The sequence below is a fragment of the Neopsephotus bourkii genome, unplaced genomic scaffold, assembly GCF_033783945.1.
Source record: "Neopsephotus bourkii isolate Nb327-2 ecotype Australia unplaced genomic scaffold, CSIRO-AGI_Nbou_v1 NB_1615, whole genome shotgun sequence".
Classification (NCBI taxonomy): Eukaryota; Metazoa; Chordata; class Aves; order Psittaciformes; family Psittacidae; genus Neopsephotus; species Neopsephotus bourkii.
The window spans coordinates 7,303,474-7,324,085 of NW_026902090.1; the positions used below are offsets into that span (position 1 = coordinate 7,303,474).

A 20,612-nucleotide genomic window follows, 5' to 3' on the forward strand; every position below is an offset into this window, starting at 1 on the left:
TAAAGTTTTTGAGTAATACTTGGTGCAAGAAACACACTAGAGAGTATTTAACTAAATCGACAGATGCTGTGCTAGAAAATGCAGATCCTAATCAATGACGCTGTACTCACGAAAGCAATTTCTACAGATAAGCCCTATTTTTATAAGCACCTGCAAGATTTCACAGATCCCTTTGTGGCAATAAGGAAGCTTTAACTGGTTGTTTTTTCAACTCACTTGTTACAACTTGCTCTTCTCATTCACCATCCCTGTGTTCTCTTAACATTCCTCCCTTTCCTATTGATGTTCAAATTGACGGAAGGACGGTTTCCAAACGGCTGCTGAGAAGTTAATGCCTTGTGATTCCGCTGCCATAGCAACGGAACTTCTGTTGGGGCTCTGACAACTTCTGATACTCTTTTGTCATCTTTATATGTGAAGTCTTTCCCAACTACAAACATCCCTCTTGCCAAATTCAATTGCGGGGGGGGGGGGGGGGGGAGGGGGGGGGAGCGGGGAAGGGAGAAGATCACCAAAATTCTGCTCAGAAAGAGTTTTACACAAAGCAATTTGGTTTATTTTCCTGGAAGAACATTTGGTTTTGCCCCTGTGCATGGTGCAATTGTGCTGGGCAATTACACCAGCATAGTTTTCATCAGGGAAAGGTAGTGTAAGTAAAACCTATGCTGCTACCCAGCTACATAGACAACCTGTCTAAAGCATTTACCCGTATCTTGACTTATTATTAAACTTTTCATTTCCCCATTTTTATGCAAACCAACTCCACATTAGGGGACCCCCCCCTCCAAAATACCAGTGTTCTACATTAACTGGTAAAACACGTTTCTCAGCAAAAAGAGAAATGGGAACCATACTCTAATCTTATTTCTATGCAACAAATCTCCAGGAGTGATCAAGAGAGCCCACAAACTGTATCAAGAATCATTTGAGATAAAGGATTGCATTGTTCCTCCATACATAAGCAATCAGCTGCAATCAGAAACTGCCCAAGCTCTGTGCCATTCTCTTTTCCTGGCAGTTTAAAAGTATGTTAGCTGTGCTCTCTTAACCTAAACCACAGAATGACACACAGCCTGTTAAAATACTCCTTCTGGTGCACAGGAACAAAAGTACCAATACCCTATTAAAACACCACTAGCAAACTATTTGGTCACATCACAAAGTGCATCCCCTCTCCCCACAAAAGCAAGCTATGACTGTTCCAGTTCAGATCTAGTTTCACAGGAAGGGCTTTACCTTCTGATCCTAATTCTTCAGTCTAAGTCCATTCCCTTCTTAACTCTGTGGGCAGTCTCCCTCCACCTCCGTTCCGATTCGGAGCTCTAACAGAAGCAATGCGCAGGGGGCTCCTGCTCTCAGCGATGCAGCTCCCGGTGCAGCGGCTGTCACTGCACCCAGCGCTGCGCCTCGCTCCTCTGCTCTGCTCGCATTGCCCTGCACACACCCACCACAACAAGGAAATAATCCTCCCTGCACGCTAAACCCACTCTGCAGGGACTCGGCCAACCCATTCTGCAAAAGGAAAAGGGGGAAGAACACCAGCCCAAGCAGGGGCAGGACCATTTCTCATCACTCGTGTGTCATTATTTGATGTTGATACAACTCGGGAACATTTTTCCCTTGGGGAGAGGCATCTGCTGAGTATGAAATTAGTGCTCTTTTTCTCTGGACCTTATTAAATATTACTTCCACCGCTTCTGAAGGATTTATACAGCCTCCTGGGTAATAGTCTAGTTTTGTCAGAAACACTTACTTACACTGAGATTGTTATCCCAGTCTAATTTAGGTTAATGCAGGCAGAGTGCTGGAGTCACTTATTATAGACTAGTTAGGGTTGGGAAGGACCTTAAGATCATTCAGTTCCAACCCCCTGCTGTGGGCAGGGATGCCTCACTTCTCCCACTTGTATCCCTTTATCCTATTTTAACATTTTGGGTGCTATCATGCTTCAGACACACTCTATACACAGTTGATATCCACTGACCCTTGTCTGATCTCTCAACAGGCATTTTCCATAATCAAAACAGTCCTGTGGTGTGCATAGACCTGTCTAAAAGGACAAGTGATCACAGCACGTGCTTCTGCTTTTTCTTATCATTCACCTGGACATTCAGGCAACATGCTCATGTTTTCTCATTTATTGTGACAGCAGTGAAACTAAATACAAACAGAGCAGACCAGAGAACTAACAAAGACTCCAGTGCTGCTTCTCATTTGATGGGTAGCCTTTTCCCTGCATTTTTATGGAGTGTGAAGATGACAATGATGGTGTGAACTAGGAGGTACTGGTTGAGAGCAAAGTCTCCCCAGACCTGCAAAACACCCAAACAATGGCTGGTGCCATGAAAACAGAAGGGTAATATACTCTTCAGGGATATTTCTTTACCACAGCTTTAACATACCACCAAAATAATTTGGAGCCATCATAACTGCTTGTTCAGTTCATTAATTGCTTCATTTATGAAAGTGTCTAAAAACTTACATCACTTCAACCTGGATTAGCAGTACAGGTTGCATCATTAAATCCAGTCAATTGCATGTTTTGTTTGTACTTCCTTCATAATGACTATGAAAACAGGCTTGCTGATTATTTCATTCAGCAGAAAAATATATGTTAGCCTTTCATTTAACATTTCTGAATGGAATTGAAATAAACCTCTGCTTGTTTTAAGAGATTCTCTACATGGTTCCTCAGTCTATAAAGTGTACTGCTTTAAGAAAACAGGACAAGAAACATGAGGATAATTGAAGTACCTAATGAACTCTGTACTGCATGGGTCATTGCAGAGAAAGGTGATGTTTTCATGTGAGCTATAAGCCTACATCTCCTTAAATAAATTACTTAAGCAGGTAGGCTACCAGGTTCCCCTGAAAGTCAATCAACTGAAGCATTTGAATACAAATACTCACACGAGCAAAGTTGCTTAAATGGGTAAGTGCTGGCAGAAGGCACATGCTTGAACAACATAAACAGGCTTTGCTCGAATAAATCACTTACAGCTCGTATGGAACCAGCAATGTTGTTCTGTCACCTCCTCATTATTAATTTATTTAGAACAAACTCATTCACATGAAAAGTATCAGCAGAAACTTATCCTAACGCCTCACAGCACAGGTTTTAGCTCTGAAAACAATACTTGAAGAACCTCACAGGCTGTTCTGCTCACGTTCTTTGCCTCTTAAACACAGACATGGTCTCCTTACGCAACCATAGCAGGTTTTGCTGTTTGTGCTTTCACCCTCATAATTATTGCTATTTCTTTCTAACTTCAGAAGTCAAGGTGTCTCAGAACTGACATCTTTCAGAGCTGTTGCAGCACAGAGGAGACACCCTCAACTTCTGGCACATTAAAGTAACTCTACCTACAAGTACTAAACCTCCTTCACATTAAATACTGCATCTTAAGTTGCTCCTCCTAAAACTCAGGGAAAGCTCAGCATAAATTACAATATCAAACCCACATTTAGGACTCGACCTTGCAGGCTGAAGTCAAGGGAGCCTTCTGGTGCCCTGGCATTTCTCTTTTCAGGTCCATCTGTTGAAATGGCATTAGGCCACTGCTTACAAGGTGGGGTGCAAGTTTCAACAGTGCTCACAGGAGATGATCACAGGGCAGGCAGCAGACCCTTGGAACAGGAACTCGAGCTATGCACAGCCAGGAGTAATCACACAATGGCCATTCATTTCCAAATTAATAAGAAGCAAATAGTGTTATAAAAATCAATGGGTAGAGGAGCAGGATGGTTGAGGGATTTGATATATATATATATTCATCTCTAGATAATGAGATCAAATCCTGTTCATATTAATAAGAGCCAAAAAAAGTGAAAATTGTAAGACCTGAGTCTTATTCTTGGGCTTTCTGTGTGATTTCATGAAAAATATCCACCTCTTTCTGCCCTGATGTCTTCCTTCTGCAAAACTCAAAGAATACCACATACAAGTTTTGTAAGAGACTTTAGATAAGCAAAAGTGAAATACATAGATATAAGCAGAATTCACCATTCTCTGAAGTCAATAGAAAGCTTCTCATTGACATACTTAAGAGTTAAGCCCTGGAGGATTAGTTACACAGTGTGTGATAACCACATTAGACAAAAAAATATTTAGGCCAGCATCTTTCAAATAGCACAATATGTGCTAAAGTTTACTTATATTTGTGGAGTTACACATTTCTACACAGAAATTTGCAGGATTAGGATCTGATGGGCATCTTTCAACAGGCAAGCCTTGAAGCTATGAAAACAGTAGCTTAGTGGAAAGTCTATGTGAAACCCCCACTCTTACTATGCCATTAATGCCTGATAAAAATGTTTTTTACCACTTGTTGGTGATTCCTCATAAATAAAGATTCCTTTCTGCTGGAGAAATCCAAGGAAGAACACTGATCTCTGTTGCCTTGACAACATTGCCTGAAATGATGTGTTAAAGTATCCAGTATGCTCAAGACAGTTGCAATATCTATTTCACATTGGAAATGTACCACATTTATTGTGTTGGCATGCACTCATCTATCATCTGTCACTGTGTGCCAAATAATACATAGGAAATATCTGAGCTGACTTAAATGCACATGATATTTTTCTTACATATTTTCATGGCTATTGGAAGTTGGTTGATCCATGGCCTAGAGAAACGGACATTCTACCATGATATGTGGGCATCAGCAAAGTAAGTACTGTTTAATGCATTTCTCAACTGAGCAGAGGGATGAGAGAGTCCATCCTCTCAAGGCTTGACTCTCAGAGTTTGAACTCAAACCTTGGCCTTTCTGACAGGCTGTGCAGAGTGTGCCTACCAGGTGCACAGCAGAGCTGCTTCTGAGATGAAGACTTTCGGGTCTCTCTTGCTGGCTGCTCACTGCGACAGCCTGATGTTCCATGCTAAACCATACTGAGGGACAAATCCAAGCAGGAGCTGCAAGTCTAGAATGTTGCAAAGTATCTCAGTTTCTCTTTAAATAATAATTTTAAACAAAATATCTTTTACTGGAAGAAAGGTACCACCAGCCTCTGTGAACCCAAAGCGAAGTTTCATGCCATCGTTTCCCTTCAGTTTTTCTGTAGACTGTCCCAGATGTTATAAGAATAAGCCACAAATAAAACAGCACTACAATGGCATGCTGCCCATCGCTTCTGATCCATTAGAGGGAAGTGTCTGCTCACAGCGTACTATGTACTTCCCTCCAGTTTCTTCTAATCACTGATGACTATGATGAAATAGCATGCTTTGCACCTGACAAATTATTTTATTGACAAACAAAATGGAAAATAATGATCAGTGAATTTACTACTACCATTATTGTTAACAAAAGTAGTAAAAAGGTAAAATACAAAGTGTTTTTGTTTCCCCCCTCCGCCCCCCACTGGATGTTAGTAGCTATAACTTCGGCTGGTCAATGTGCCACAACCTTTACCTAGATAATTCCTCTGACTGTGCTACTTTACATGAAGAAATGTGGTTTCCTTCCCAAGAGACGCAGCAGCACAAGAGACAACTCACATGATATATAAATCATCAAAACCATCCAAATTTGCCAAAGAAAACAAAGAGGTGAGACACTAATCCGCCTGTGAGAATCTCATCTAAATTAAAACTTGAGATGTACTGAAAGGTTGTGGGTGATTACCCATACAGGATAAGGAGATTGTGAATGTCCTGCACCAAATGGGTCTGCAGTCCTCCCTGAGCTGTGGCATCCTGTGCTCTGAATTATGTTTCATGGCCCTGTAACTGCTTCTGATCTCTCATGTCCATTATTACCAGAAGATTTAAATCATGCTCTAACCCCATCCTTTAGAACACCTTTTCTGTCTAAGTGCGATACAAGTGCTGACACAAGCTTTTCTCATCCTAAGCTTTGACTTATCAGTTCCTTTAGCCTAATTTAGAGGCGTTGGTACTGGCCCTTTGGAACTCTGCATCTCTGACAGTGTAAAAGGTTTCTAGGATGAGCCCACAGTTCTCACAGATTGCTCTGATTATTGAACATGAGCTGCTCACCTCTATCTTCTCATCTTTTCAACACCGTTTAGTAGCAGAAAGTGCTTGAATGTCTCTTCCGTATCTGCATTCCCAGATGATACCTATTCATAGACTATCCAGGCTGCTAATACATACTGGATGCAATTAACCCAATTGTCTGAATGGCCTCCCTGACTACATAGTATGGATTTCTTTTGGTGAAAGTTTCTAAGGACTTGTCCAAACTACACCCTTGAGATAGCAGTCAGTTGCACTATATAAGTAGTTCAACTTCTACAGGCTTCAGCAGTTTGGTCTTAGATATTGAGAACTACTGCTGCCATCTACTGTATTATCATGGGTTGTGCCCTGATAATCAATGAAAGCCACAAACACTGAAGGAAGTTTTCTACTTTTACCCAGAACTTAGTACGCTTTATTTCCATGTATTGATAAGATCATTCAATCACTAAAGCTGGAGTCAAGCTATACAGCCCACCCCTAGACTTGAGCTCAAAGCTTAGGTTCTTTCCATAGAACAAACACATAGAGTTTGCTACAGCCAAGAGAGGTACCAGTTTTGCTTCTTTGTATCTCAGTGATGGTGTGACAAGGAAGGTTCCCTGCATTTTTGCCCTTTAAACATTTCAGTGATGACTCAGAGGGATCCATGCATTGTTCAAGGATTCCAGCTCAAAGGGAACTGGAATCCATCACAGCCATGGGAGATGGAGATCAGTGCTAACAACAGAAAATACACATCTCTAAAAAGATCTGGCCAGTTTCAGTAAGAACACTGAGAACTCCAACTAAAAGTCAACAAAAGAGATAGTTCCAATGGTTTCTGCCTTCTTGTTTCTGAATGTATAATTTACCTCACTAGCACATTTCTCCCTCTCTCACAGGTGATTCCAGTACTCAACTTACCTCTATAAATACATCAAATTGATACAGAATAAACAGTGCAATAGATTTTGCACATCACCATTAAAAGAAACACAGATTCATAGAAACTAGTGCAATTAATTCCCCATCGCATACTTTTCCTGATGACTGCAAAGCTAAAATGTTGAAAGTATTTCCAAAAATGAGCAACTTTACTCTAAAATCAGCAGAAAAAACCTTTCCTAAGAGAAGTTTTATATTCTCTGCAGTTGCATGAAGACTTAATGGGACATGGCCCAATTCTTCAACTCCAGTTTCCAAAATACCTACCTCTAGGACTTTCCCGGTAATGAACTGGTGACATGCTTCGCATTTGACTCCAAAAAGAACTTGGTAGTCCTTTTCACAATAAGGAGCACCATCTCTGAAACAGGAAATCCACAAATTACAAACCCCCTTTTAAGAAAGAGGTTACAGCATGACTTACACTCTTCCTTTGTTTTCTGTCTGGAGCTCCTACACACAGCAATAGGCAAATAGGAAAGAATTCAAGGGAAGTATTTTGTAATAGAAGGGAAAAGCCCCAGCATATTCTCCTTAGTGCCTCTTAGAATTATTCCTTAGATTTCCATCAAGGAAAGGCATCCAGTACAAACCACTGAAGCAGATCTGATTTTTTAGAGCAGACTACAGGTGGTGCAGTTTTAGGGAGTTTATGTCCATGAGGACGAGAGGAGATCTCAGTCTTTATTATAGGCAGGTAGTTTTTGTTCACATCAGCAACAAAATCTTTGGTAGTCTGCGAGAGTATAAGCAGCTACTTCCAGGTATAAAGTTATGTTGGTATTCAGTATGAACAAGGAGCATAAACTAAAAGTGGAAACATTAGTCAGCTTAGGAGGATTTCTGTTTTGAGAAATTACAGATGCTACCTTTTATTAAATGTTATTCACCCCTTAATGACAGGTTTGTGAAACACACTGTTTCCCTATTTCCTTTCTTCATTACATGTTTGAAGGGGGCGACAGAGACTGTATCTTCATTCCCTCTATTTTATCATTACACCACTTTTCCCTATTCTTTTCCTCTACACTTTCTTCTGCTCAAACCCCTCCTCATTAGCTTCATGTATGGAGATGAGAAACACAGTGTCAGGTCAATCACATCACATTTACTCTAGCAAATGCAAGCAATGGACAAGTTTCTACTTTTTTCCTCAAAATTGCATTTTAGAAAGCAAAATGGCAAAAAAGTTGTATCTGGCTAACAGAGAAAACACATGCAGGAATTCTTCTAATCCTTTATGGGAGCATGGAGATATATCCCCTTCTGTACTGGTATTAAATACAGACTACAATGATTAAACACCACCTTTCAGTTGCACGTCTGTTTCCTTTCCCAGCTCAGCTCTCACTGGGAACAAAGGTTTTGGTGTATGTGTAAAGGTGGACAAACCCAGATTTTGACAGGTGAACTTTGCTGCCAGCTCTTCTCCGTTAGCAACAAGAGCTCATGTCAAGAGTGAAGAAGAGACACAAAGGTTACTTACTTGCTGATGTATTCCCCAGTTAGGACCTTCCCGCAGGCCTTGCACTTAAAGCACCCCAGGTGCCACTGCTTATCCAGAGCTAGCAATGCTTGGCCATTTTTTATGTCTCTTCCACAGCCAGCACAATCTGCAAGCAAACAAAAGCATTTGCTGTCAGTTACTTGGTTCATTAACCCTCATTAGCCACTGCAACACTTGATAACCAAAGGGGACCATTACACAGCAAAGCAAAGGTGCACCTTCCTTTCCTCAAACACTTCCCAGGTCCTGTACAAAGATTCAATTATCATCTATAATAGATGCCAACGAGATAGTTATGTCTATAATAGACACACTCGGTAGAAGAGGGAAAGTAACTCTTCTGTTGTTCATGGTGTTTATGATTCAAAGACTGCCAGGCAAGACAGAGCTACAGAAATCACCACTGCAAAAAGCTCCTGTCTTCTAAAGCAATCAGTGCTATTTCTCGGGTTGCTTTTAGCAAGATCTTGACTGCTTGCACGAAGCCGAGTCAGGAGACCTGAGCGAGCACCATCAGGATGCTGCACTTCCCCATTGGGTGGCAGCAAAGCCCAACGTCTTCCCCGGCTCTGGGCGGTGGCACATCACAGCCAGGAACAGGGATACAGGCTATTTCAGGGAGGACCAAAGGCAACGGTGACAGCAGTGAAGGCTGCATGACGGGGCACGTTGTCTTCCACATGCAGGTGTGGGAAACTGGTTCGCATGGTCTCTAATCGGCATAAGGACTCCCACTCAGGGATTTTAGTACTGCCTTGGCAGCCGACACTTTTCACTGCAGCTCTGAAAGGCTCTTTAATGGCAGAATGCAGACCTGAAGCCAGGAGCACTGCATGTCCTCTGTCTCAGAGGATACCACAATATCTCGTGTCACATCAGAGATCTTCGGCTCAGCCCCAAGCTCTCATGCCTCTCTATTCAAACATAAAATATTCCAAGAGATTTCCTGGTAGGGGGCAATTGAGCACATGGTAAGATCTGAAGAGACTGATGTGGCAGACAGCACTGAGCTGCAAGGGTTGTGCTACAGCTTCTGTGCCCAGCCTCAGGGGACAGAGGGACTGAGGGAAGGCCTGGAAGAGCAGTGAAGCAGAAAGGAATGCCCATCAGCTGAGGCATACAGGGAAACCACAGAGGAGACAGCCTGGAACAAAGGGTTTTCCACATTTTATTATCCTCAAACTGGGTGTTCTTTTAGTGAATGCAACATCCTCTCCACGTGCCTGATACATCAACAAACAGAGACCAACAGGATCAGTGATCTGAACAGTTAAAGCCTGGCTCCACTAAGCGAACAGGTACAGCCTGAAACCCTTCATCACCTCATGGGTTCAGAGCCCAGGCAACCCCACACCTTGCAGAAGGGCAAGCCCAGGTTTATTGTCACAACTGACAATGAGAGGAGAGTCACTCCTTCAGACACTAAAGGGCCTCAGTTTTGTTTGATGCATAATGGGCCAAAAAAAGCCCCAAATACATGCTGTGCATTCTGGCATTCCAGGTCACCCTTTGCAGCAGGTCCCTCCTTCTGTCAGTGGTGTTGCTCTCAAAGCACTGTGGTATCTTGTGATAAAATGCAAGTCACAGGCTGTTGATACAACTTGGACTTGAAAAGCAACCCCGAGGTGTCCTAAGACCAGGGTTTTACTCTGGGGGACAAATGTTACAAACTGAAATCATGAAATGACAAGGACTGATGCCATGTAATGAATCCCTCTGCTCTTCTGTGACAGTTCAAGGCTCCATGCCACTCTGTAATAACAGCAAAGGCTGGAACAGGTCACCAAGGAAGGCCCTGGAATTCCCAGCATGGGGCTGAGGAGGGGACAAGCAAACATCTGCCAGGATAGCTATGGTATGCTGATCTTGCCTTTGGTTTTAGGAGGATACTACATAATATCTTGAGGTCTCTTCCAGCCGTTGTTTTCTTATGCTAAATCTAAAAACATGCCATTTGCCTTCTGATTGTGACAATAAACTGAATCCTTCAGTCTCAGTGGGTGCTGAACTGCAGTTCTAATCAGCACCCATTTCCCAGCTTCCTAGCACTACTGCTTCTCCCTAGTGTGCCAGCTTCCACATTCCTTACCTGGGGTCCTGCCAAACTGTGATGCATTCCCTTTTACACTAATCCCTTGAAAAATCTGCTACATTTTCCATGCTTTTTCTCAGCTGTACCCAAGAAGCTGAAATTTCTCAGCTATGGAACCAAGAAAGGGTTCTTAAAGGGCTTCATTTTGATTCTGAGTTCTGAAGCAGTGAGAACAGAAACACTGCCTTACACAAATGGTCCACCTAGTCAAGTATCTCTATATTGATCAGTTCCAAAGCCAGTTACATGGAGGAAGTAGGGAACCATTGCTTCTTTGTAAGCCAAAGGTGGTGTAGCCACACTTATTCTTCTGTTTGTGTGCGATACAAGGGCTTGATAACGTGCTTTTGTTATTTTATAGCAACAATAGCATTTAATTACTTTTTCTGGGTTCCTTGAAGTGCTCACCAAGAGTAAATTAACATCATTATTTCCATTCTGCTAGTATCAGATACATCAAATGTCAGGAATCAAAGTAAACTAACATCCCAGTACTGTCTTATTAGGCTGAGATGGCTTTTAACTAAACCTGATTTTAACTCTGGCAAAACTGTTGGGCATAGAGATGAAAAGCTAGCAATTATCATTATGTCCTAAAATAGAAAGCAAATAGGGCTAGGCTGGGCTAGGAAAAGACCATTTGTTCATCCAAACTCTACAAATAAAAGCCATTTATGATCTCAGGCCTGCATGAGGCACATTAAAGCCTTTAGCTGAATGTCATCTTCACACAGCATATGCAGGCAGGATCTCGGTATCCCACTAAACACAATGTGCATCAGCCTAACCTGCAACCACAACATGCTGCAACTAAAAGGGCCATGAGGTAAGACCAGTGGTCCACAACCCCATGCCAGAGCAGCACCCACCATGGTTCTCTGTGGCTTCATACCAGAGCCTAACAAACTGCACACCTTGACCTTGAGCTTCCTTGTGCTTTGCCTTCATTTAACCCCGGTTCTTGCCTCCTCCCATTCCTTGCATGTCTATGCTTTCAGCTGTGCCAAGATCAGGAGGAGGAGGAAAGCGCAGTGTACTGGTTAAAAAGCAGAGTGAGCAGTACTGTTCCCATATGCAGTTATGAGCTAAAGAAGAGCATACCACAAAAGACACTATATGGAAATGCATTTGAGCTGAAGGAAGACTTAAGACTAGACATTCCATAGCACTGGTTCTCATAAGAAATGGGAAGTGACACATGTTCATATGTGTTGTGTCCATGCTCAGAATCTTCAGCTGTATGACAGCCATTTCTCAATATAAGCACTGCACTATGACTTCAGAAAGACCAAATCAGAAGGTGGCTATCCAGGAATATCAAGAAAATAATGTATTCGCCCAGAATCAATCCTAAGTAGGGAACAAAAATGATTGTACCTGAGAGCAGTGGACACACAGTTACCCAAATCCTTGTCTCCCTGGGCTGCCTGCGATGCCAGTAGCTGCAATCTCCATAAGCAACGTCCACTTGCTCAGACATTGTGCATGAAAATTGAATTCAATCTCTCTCATAACAGCACTCCCTGACAGCAGCAATTTATGGCCAAGCAAAAGCTTCTCCCCCTGATTCCCTGCCAGCGATGCTGCACATACCTGTTCTCTCTTTCACATAGTCTGGCTAGGCCTGCTCAGTCTGAAGATATATCCTAACGTATTTAATCTATAGCTCTGGAATAAAATAGGGTGTCATATTTGATGTGTCCAGATACAAAAGCAAATGCCAACGCCTGGACAAAAGGGCTGTGATGTGGAATCAGCCAGCCCAAAAGCATGGAGAAGTAGGGGGACAGGGCAAGGGAAAGTATCACAGCACTGTAATTTTATATATGATTAAGACTTCCCCCCAAGGCCCCTTAAGCAGCCTCACTGGAAGATGCCGGCTGGCTGAGCTGCCACCCATGACACCTTGCTTGCAAAGATATGATGAGAAAATGTGCTTCCTTTTTTAGCATCTGCATCACCCCAGACATCCAGGAGTGAAACATCCTGCACAGCAACCCACTCGTCACTGCCTAAATTAAGCTGGATTTTCTCCCTCTGCCTCCCTCCCCTGCTGTAAGCCAATAGCAGAGAACTCTGAGCACAGCTCAGGTGGGCTCTGCATTAACCCTAAGCACACTGCATGTGACTTTACCCTCTCTCATTTGGATTGCTTTGAACCTTTACTAGTAAATATAGACCTTTACCTCACATCGTCTGCTCACCCCACAGAACTTGTGAAAGGGAAATCATCTCATCATCTACCTGTTTTTGGCTTAATGAATGTGGTCATGCAGTCACAGGCAGGAGCATACCAATGCTGCTCCATGCAGGCTAGCTCTGCTCTCATAGCTATTAGCAGCCTGACTTTCTGTTGCCACCAGAGAGTTCCTTTCAATGCTGATGGCCATTTGTAGCACATTCCAAGATAACGTCTAATGCTGCCACAACCCCAACAAGTCACAGCACTAACACTCTTGTTACACTCCTTTTATTGCTGTTCTTCTCCCTATAAAACACAGATACATCAGTTTTATAAAGGCAACGGCAGCAGGCTTCTGCCCTGAGACAGCTAAAGCAGGGCAGAATGGTGGTGGTTGTTATTTATCTTTTAAAAGAAACAAACACAAGCTTTTCTCTTCATCAGGGACTGCAGTGATAGGACAAGGAGTAACGGGTTCAAACTAAAACAGGGGAAATTCAGGTTGGATATAAGGAGGACGTTTTTTACTGTGAGGGTGGTGAGGCACTGGAATGGGTTGCCAGGGAAGTTGTGAATGTTCCATCCCTGGCAGTGCTCAAGGCCAGGTTGGACAGAGCCTTGGGTGATACGGTTTAGTGTGAGGTGTCCCTACCCATGGCAGGGGGTTGGAACTGGATGATCTTCAGGTCCTTTCCAACCCTAACTATTCTATGATTCTGTAAGTTTTCACTGGCCTTACACAGAACTACATAGTCAAATGCAGCTGGAAGATGTACAATGATTTGGGAATTGAGAAAGGGGCAAATATCACTGGAATCAAGGTCAAGAAATCTAACTATAACTAACTCTTAGCTACCTCAAAAAACAGCTTGCATCCCAATAATTCTTCTGTGGCAATTTGAAGGTTGCACAATTACAATTTCTCATAGAGTCAGGAAGACCAGGACTTTTCCTCAGTCACCCTTTAACCACCGATCAGGCCATGACTTTCGAAGCCTTGTTTTAACATTAAAAGTTTTGATGGTATCACACAGCTTTTCCAGATCATCCAGACATTTCTAAAGCTAAGAATACAAACTCAGTTTGTCTGTTGACTCTATGATAAATGCTTTCAATGTTTAAAGCATAACCGTTTGACCACCAGGGCAGTGATGAGTTCTGGAAGTCAGAGGACATACAGTATTTGGCATTTTACATCTAGGATTATAGATCTGAGTATGTAACTCAAGAAATCAGCTGCCAGACCCTTCCTCTTTGCCAGTGCAAGGATGGGAAACCTTTCTCAGAACAAAATACACTACTGCCCTTTCCCCAGAGGCAAAACAGAGCCATGTGGGCAGCCCTGTGTGCCTCAAGTGTAACAATAAGAGGCCGGGCGCATACAATGAAGGGAAATAAATTTCCCATGGGAAGCAGAGTATAGCTTTGACAGTGTATTATAAATGGCAAGTTGGGGGAAAGTGATATTTAAAAACAAATATATAAGGAATTTCATTTTAGTTTATTAAATATGGAAAGAAATCACAATGGCCCGAACTGGCATTCCTTGCTTGAAATACAGATCCCAGTTAACCATCTGTGAGTGCCTCATGTTGACTTGCCTTTTTAAGAAAGAGACCAGTATACACCTTGGATGTATTACTGTAAATAGCTCTTTCATCATCCGATACAATTTCAAGTGCTGTGGGAGATGGAGGCTCTTCCCCACTCCACTTTGTTAATATGACACTATTTTATCAAAGGAGTTTTTATTTTCCCCCTCTGTATTGATGTAAGCACTGTTAGTCTTCTGCACAGGAAAAGGAAACTCTATTTCCCTTCTTCCCCCATCTCCTTTCCAAACGAGGCCAAACTAATTGACCTTTACACCTTATTCCTGCAAAATGACCCTCCAAGTAACATGCCACCAAGTTAGCTTTTGTAATATCAACCTCAGTCCCTCCTTCAGCCCAACTGAAAGGGTGAACAAGACGGAAGGAAGAAAGAGCAGACATGCTACAATCTATCGACGAGTTTTTAACTGTCCTGTAAAGAAGTACTTTTCTTTTCCAGCTTAGCAACCCCAGAGTCACAGCTGTAAAACTGGGACAAAAGCTGAAGGATAAATCACAGCCATCTAATCTGAGGCTACTCTTTACCCTGTTATTTCTTTTACCTCACTTCAGTACTAGGATAGTTCCAGCTGAAATCAAATTCACAAACCCATCGTATCCCAAGTGAATCTCTCAGTTAGCAAACCAGCCTCACTGTTTAATACCCAGCTATCATGGATAGCACATTGTGTCTCTTCAACTGCAAACTATTTCGGGTAATTTACAATTGCTGCTCACAGAAAACAAGCGATTCCAACAGTTGGGTGCAACCTCCAGTAATAGACTGAAACATACAGCAACTTTTAGGAAGGTTTTTATGCCCTGATAACCCATGGCAAACTGAGGTCTAGGTAATGACTAATTCACTCTTCACAGTCTTTTTAAGTGACCTCTGATCCCTGACTGGGCAGCCTTTCTGAACATGACAGTTCCCAGATTCTCTTATCTCTGGGGATCTCCTCCTATAGTTATTTTCAAAGCCAGTGATACCTCCTCATGCAACACCCATTTACTGAGCAATTCTTTGTACTTCCCCCAGAACCTTCTTTGGAATTCCTGTTGATATAGTACTCCTCCAGTAAAAGCTAAGGAGCCGGACATGTTTTGATTTCCAAGTTCAAGCTGGGGTTAAGCTTAGAGAATGTACTTGCATAGTCTATCCACAATTGTTTCTGCTCAATTTACATGTAACAAAGAGCATGCAAAAGAAAAAGGCAAACAAAACACCTTTCTGGAAAACAGTAATTCTTGTGAAAGAACATTTTCGGATAGAAAACCCACAGACCTGAGACTTTCTGCCCTGCCACAACTATATTCTCAGTACATTCGCTGCTCTGTCTCCATCACCTAAAAGCTAAACCTCCAGAGTAGGATCTAAGGCAATTTATAGAGCTGCAGTGAAAATACCAGGCCTTGTAAAATATGAAATAGCTTATGTAAATGGAGACTACTCAAGCAATTTAGCCATTGTTATGAAACATAAGCAAGGACTAAAATTAATCCAAGAAAGCAATTCAAAGGACGAAAATGCCTCAAAAAATGGCAAACATTCTTCAAAAGAATAAATCTCCTTAGAGGAATCAGAAAAATGGGCCAGTGGATGTGGAAGGATTTATCAAAGGAAGAGCTGCATATTCTTAGGCATAATCTAACAGCTTTTGCCAGAAAGGAACAGTGCTTGGATGTGCATCGTATCGCTGGATTTTGCATCATGTTGTGCATGCATCTTCCAGGATGTGGTGATCCAAAGTAAATGGTTTTATAAGCTACAGACCCTTGACAAATCAGCACTTAAAAATACATTATAATGCGTTTACTTTCTTCATGTGTCCAGTAGATTTCAGGCAGTTTCTGAAATTAAAACACACCTAACAATGCTATTTTATACATTCTAATTGTCAATTTCCATTCAAACAGAGGTTGACATAAATCATGAGCAAAAATAGCCATTAGGGAAAAGCATGGATGTTAAAGAATATGATGAATGTATGGCAGAGCTATGTTATTTTAAGTAAATGTGTACAGAGGTGGAATAGCCTTATGGCTATCAATTAGCCTTTTATAATTAAAAACCTAAATGTAAAACAAGGCTAAAATTAGTTATTCTAATCAAAGTTTCCTGGGGTCTTAGGTAACACATGATTAAAAATCAGTGATTTAAATGACAGTGTTTGAAATCAATCCACAGTGATGTCTGTGGTACATCTTTATTCTACAGTAAAAACCAGGCTTGAGTGCTACCAAGTGTTTCTGTGTATTTAGCAGACAAACCAAGAATGATGAAATGGGAAAAGCTTTGTGTTGCAGCACACAAGAAATATTAAACCCTTCAGGTTTGAAATTATACACAGGATTTTCAAAATTACATTTAAAAAATGCATGTTCAAACCCCAAATTGTGCCAAAGTTCCCCAGGGCATTCACTGACGTATATAGATACTGGGAGCATGTATCATTTAAGGCAAAACTGGGCTCAGTGTCTTACACAGAAAGCCTAGCCACATCTTTGCCAAGTATTTGCACAATACCCATACAGAATATACCATATAGCTTTCACACGCAGTGAAATGTAACTCACTAATATAATTATAGGATATTTCCTCAGAATGAGCTTAAATCACATGTTGGATGTTGCTTAATACCCTTTAAAGCCAAAAATCACTGCAGATCACTTGCTTACAAGCAGCCAGCCAACTCTCTCCCTTCATGTTTTGAGTCCTCCCTATGGACTTGAAGGAGTTTTCAGACAGCTCGGGAAAAACGGATAAAGAACAGAACAATGTAAGCTGAGTCAAATGTGGCTGAACAGCTACAAAGCTGCAGACTTTTCACAAGAACTATGATTAAAAGGAATTCTGTCTTCATTTTACCCACTCAGCTCATTCCTAATGTTGAATGTGTGATGCCTTTAAATCAGCTCAGACCTTCTTTCTGAATACTGGCAACAATCACCTATATCTTTATCTAATAAAAGGCCGGTTATGTCCTGACTGCAAAACTGCATTAAGAATTAGAGAACCTTCAAAGGAGGACTGCAAAGCAAATCTGGTGCTTCTCTATTCTGGTGCTTTATTGTTTCAAGAACAACCTCACGTTCCTCCCACTTTCTGGGTGGTGAGGCAAAAGATGATTCCCATTTCTAGCTTCCCACCTTTTCCAACAGGTTAAGTATGTTGGTTCTGCTCTACCTCAGCATTACCAGAGACCCTGCTGGAAGTTTCGAATCTTTACTGGGAGCTTTACTGACTGCATCTAATTTAAGAGATAAGGCTATTGAATAATTAACAACGATATCTTTCTCCCACAAGTTCATTAAGCATTAAGCTTATTATTTATATCACAATAGAGCTGAGATCCCCAATTGCGAGCCAGGATCCAGCCCTGGTCGGCTCTGTACTGATAGGCATGAAAGCATTTGTCCTAGAGAACTTACATTCTTTGAACCAGAACATAATGTGCAAACCAGACAAGGGCAAGCATACAAAACAGGATTGTGAAACCTCCACGTGGATGCCGTCTGGTCAGGGAGCAGCTGCACCACAGATTATTTATGCACATGAAACACTGAAAAACCCCGATCCACCTCTTGGCTCTACTGTGATGCTCATAACACACAGGAGAGACCGCTACAAAGAAAAGGGAGTTGGAATATCTTGCCTGTGATTCTTTCCAAACAGGATCATCACTGCGTATCTTGGCATATGTAGGACACAAGCCTCTATTGCACTAAAGAAAAGGAAACTGCTATGCCTCTGCCATAGTTTCAAATGAAGATGATTTTTCTAAGTGAAAGCTCTTGCTAGGTGATTGCAACACTTCAGTTTCTTTGGGATAAGGAGCTTTTTTCCTATCTAGAAATCCCACTTTTCATTTGAAACACAATTTCATAATTAGTTCATGCACATCACTAAAGTGATCCAACCTGTCAGCAAAAAGGCAACCAGAAATAACTAAAACCTCACAGACAAGGAACCAACAGACAAAGGGCTCAACCTCAGGTAAAGAAATAATATAATACTCTTCTCATTGAAATGCTTTACCGTGGAAATAGTGAAATGGAATGCCTAAGGGAAAAATCTCTGTTTGAGGAAGAGAGAAATGTATTAAACTATGTTCAAAGACATGTAGTCTCTTCTGCACTTCAAAGATGACCCTGGAGCCAGAAGGCTGCTGGTTGGAATTCCATCAGCACATCGCCTCATACTCAGAGTGTGGGGGATCCCTGCCCCATCCCTGGCAGTGCTCAAGGCCAGGTTGGATGGGGCTTGGAGCAGCCTGCTCTAGTGGAAGGTGCCCCTGCCCATGGCAGGGCGTTTGAACTGGATGAGCTTTAAGGTCCCTTCCAACCCAAACTATTCTGTGACTCTATGATCTCTCGACAGCTGCTCTGCTCCCAGCTGTACTTTTCATTTCTCTTGTGCATTCAAGAAAAAATGCAAGCCAGTGTGGCACTTTTTATAAATGAAGCTAAACTAAAACTAGGGATTTTTATATTCAAATGCCTGCATCAGTTCACTCGTCAGGTGCCTTGGTAAGAATTCACTGATAGAATCCTCTAAGGGAGAAGAATCAAAGAGGATAAGCCTGTTAATGTGGCCAATCTACTTGCCTCTGCTTCTCACACTAATGCTAATAGAAATCCAGAGAGTGTGTATCCTCAGTCACTCTAACTCAGCCAGTGAAATAAAATAGGCTGAGATGCTGTGAGCTGGAAAGACATAATGCTCACACTACTCTTTCAAAGGCACCGAACCCTAACATGGATGAAGAATAAGGACTTAGACTTTAGGTTCTTGAATTTCTCCTCATACAAGTTAAAATCACACAAATCTTCCTTGGCAGAATCCTGAAAAAACTGGAATAGCCAAGCCATCAACATCACACTTATAGTCAGTGTTGTCTAGTTGTCCCCTGCTTCTGTGCTGCTCTACATCTGTCCCAGGCACTTTGCTTTACAGATCATCTCATTCAGCAACCTGCCATACAAAATAAGACAGTAACAAAACCAAACACCACTCATTTAATTTGTTTGCAAAGGTATTTAAAGGTATTTGGTGTTAGATTTCCTGCTGAATGAAAGAAAATCTCAAAGTTTGTGCACTGTGTACATCAAGCAGAGCCTAAGGAACAGGGTTGACTAAATCATGAATTATGGTTACTTTACAGCATCTGTATATTGAAGATTGTCTTAGAAACTTAAAGAATCACTGAAATGGCTCCTCAAGAAAATAGCTATTACTATTCCAGGCAATACATGTGCAGTGGAAGAAACAGATTATCAGTGCAAAGATAAATAAGTACCATGGGCCCAGCTGCTATTATTTACTGTAAGGGTGGTGAGGAACTGGAATGGGTTGCCCAGGTAAGCTGTGGATGCTCCATCCCTGGCAGTGTTCAAGGCCAGGTTAGACGAGGCCTTGGGTGGCATGGTTTAGTGTGAGGTGTCCCTGCCCGTGGCAGGGGGGTTGGAACTGGATGATCTTTAGGTCCTTTCCAAACCTAACTGTTCTGTGATTCTGATTAAATGAGAAAGTAAAGGTAATTATTCAGTATTCTTCCTTCTGATCCTCACTGGTGTGCACGACACAAGAGTGTAACAGCTCATGTTATTCCAGATGTTAACCCCTGTATTTAGAGGCATTTGATTTCCCTTGAAACCACCCAAGAAAAGCTTGGATGTCAATAAGCCTTTTATTTATGTGAAGTAACAGACGTCAGAAAACAGCATGTCAACATTAATGCAGACATCCTAGTGGATGGAAGGCTTCCTTTTACATTACATAAGCCAATCAAACCTGACAGACTTTCAGTCTACTGAATTTCCCTCACTTCCTGTGTTATAAGGAAAGCTTCCTCCAGTAATCTACTTGGAAGCAAGCAGGGGAAAGTGACAGCAATATAGGATATAAAATAGACGCATTGCATGGATGAGGTTCTGTTCTAAAACGATGTGTATTAACAAAAAAAAATACTTTCAAAAAAGAGCAAAACATTAGTAAAAAAAATAGATGTGTGTGATTCAGCAGCAGGAGAGATGTGGAAGCAAGGTTCAGCAGCTTACACTAAGATTTACTCTTCAGTGCCAGCAAGAAAGGCTTCTCCGTGTCTAAGTCAACTACTGCCCAAAGCTAAAGCAGGAACTGGCATAACTTTGAAGACAAGAGGACACTTCATTAGCATCCTTTTAATGGAGCTTATAAACACACACTGTTCTCACTTTTATTTCTTTATTTTGGAGAGTTTTGCTCTAAAGTGACCAGAAACTCTATACTATATTTTTCTACAAGTCTTTGTCCATAAAAATAACTGTAGCAGGTACTTGTGGAT

At 41.7% G+C, this 20,612-nt stretch overlaps 1 protein-coding gene across 6 annotated transcripts in view; it reads right to left on the bottom strand.

The window, feature by feature from the left end:
* Positions 1 to 20,612, bottom strand: part of ABLIM1 (actin binding LIM protein 1) — a 195,187-nt gene that overhangs the window by 65,456 nt on the left and 109,119 nt on the right. For all 6 annotated transcript variants that reach the window (XM_061372767.1, XM_061372763.1, XM_061372762.1 and 3 more), the window contains exons 5-6: positions 8,400 to 8,526; positions 7,181 to 7,274 (exon numbers count right to left, since the gene is read on the bottom strand). In XM_061372767.1, coding sequence (XP_061228751.1) covers positions 7,181 to 7,274; positions 8,400 to 8,526 — 221 coding nt within the window. The remainder of the gene's footprint in view (positions 1 to 7,180; positions 7,275 to 8,399; positions 8,527 to 20,612) is intronic.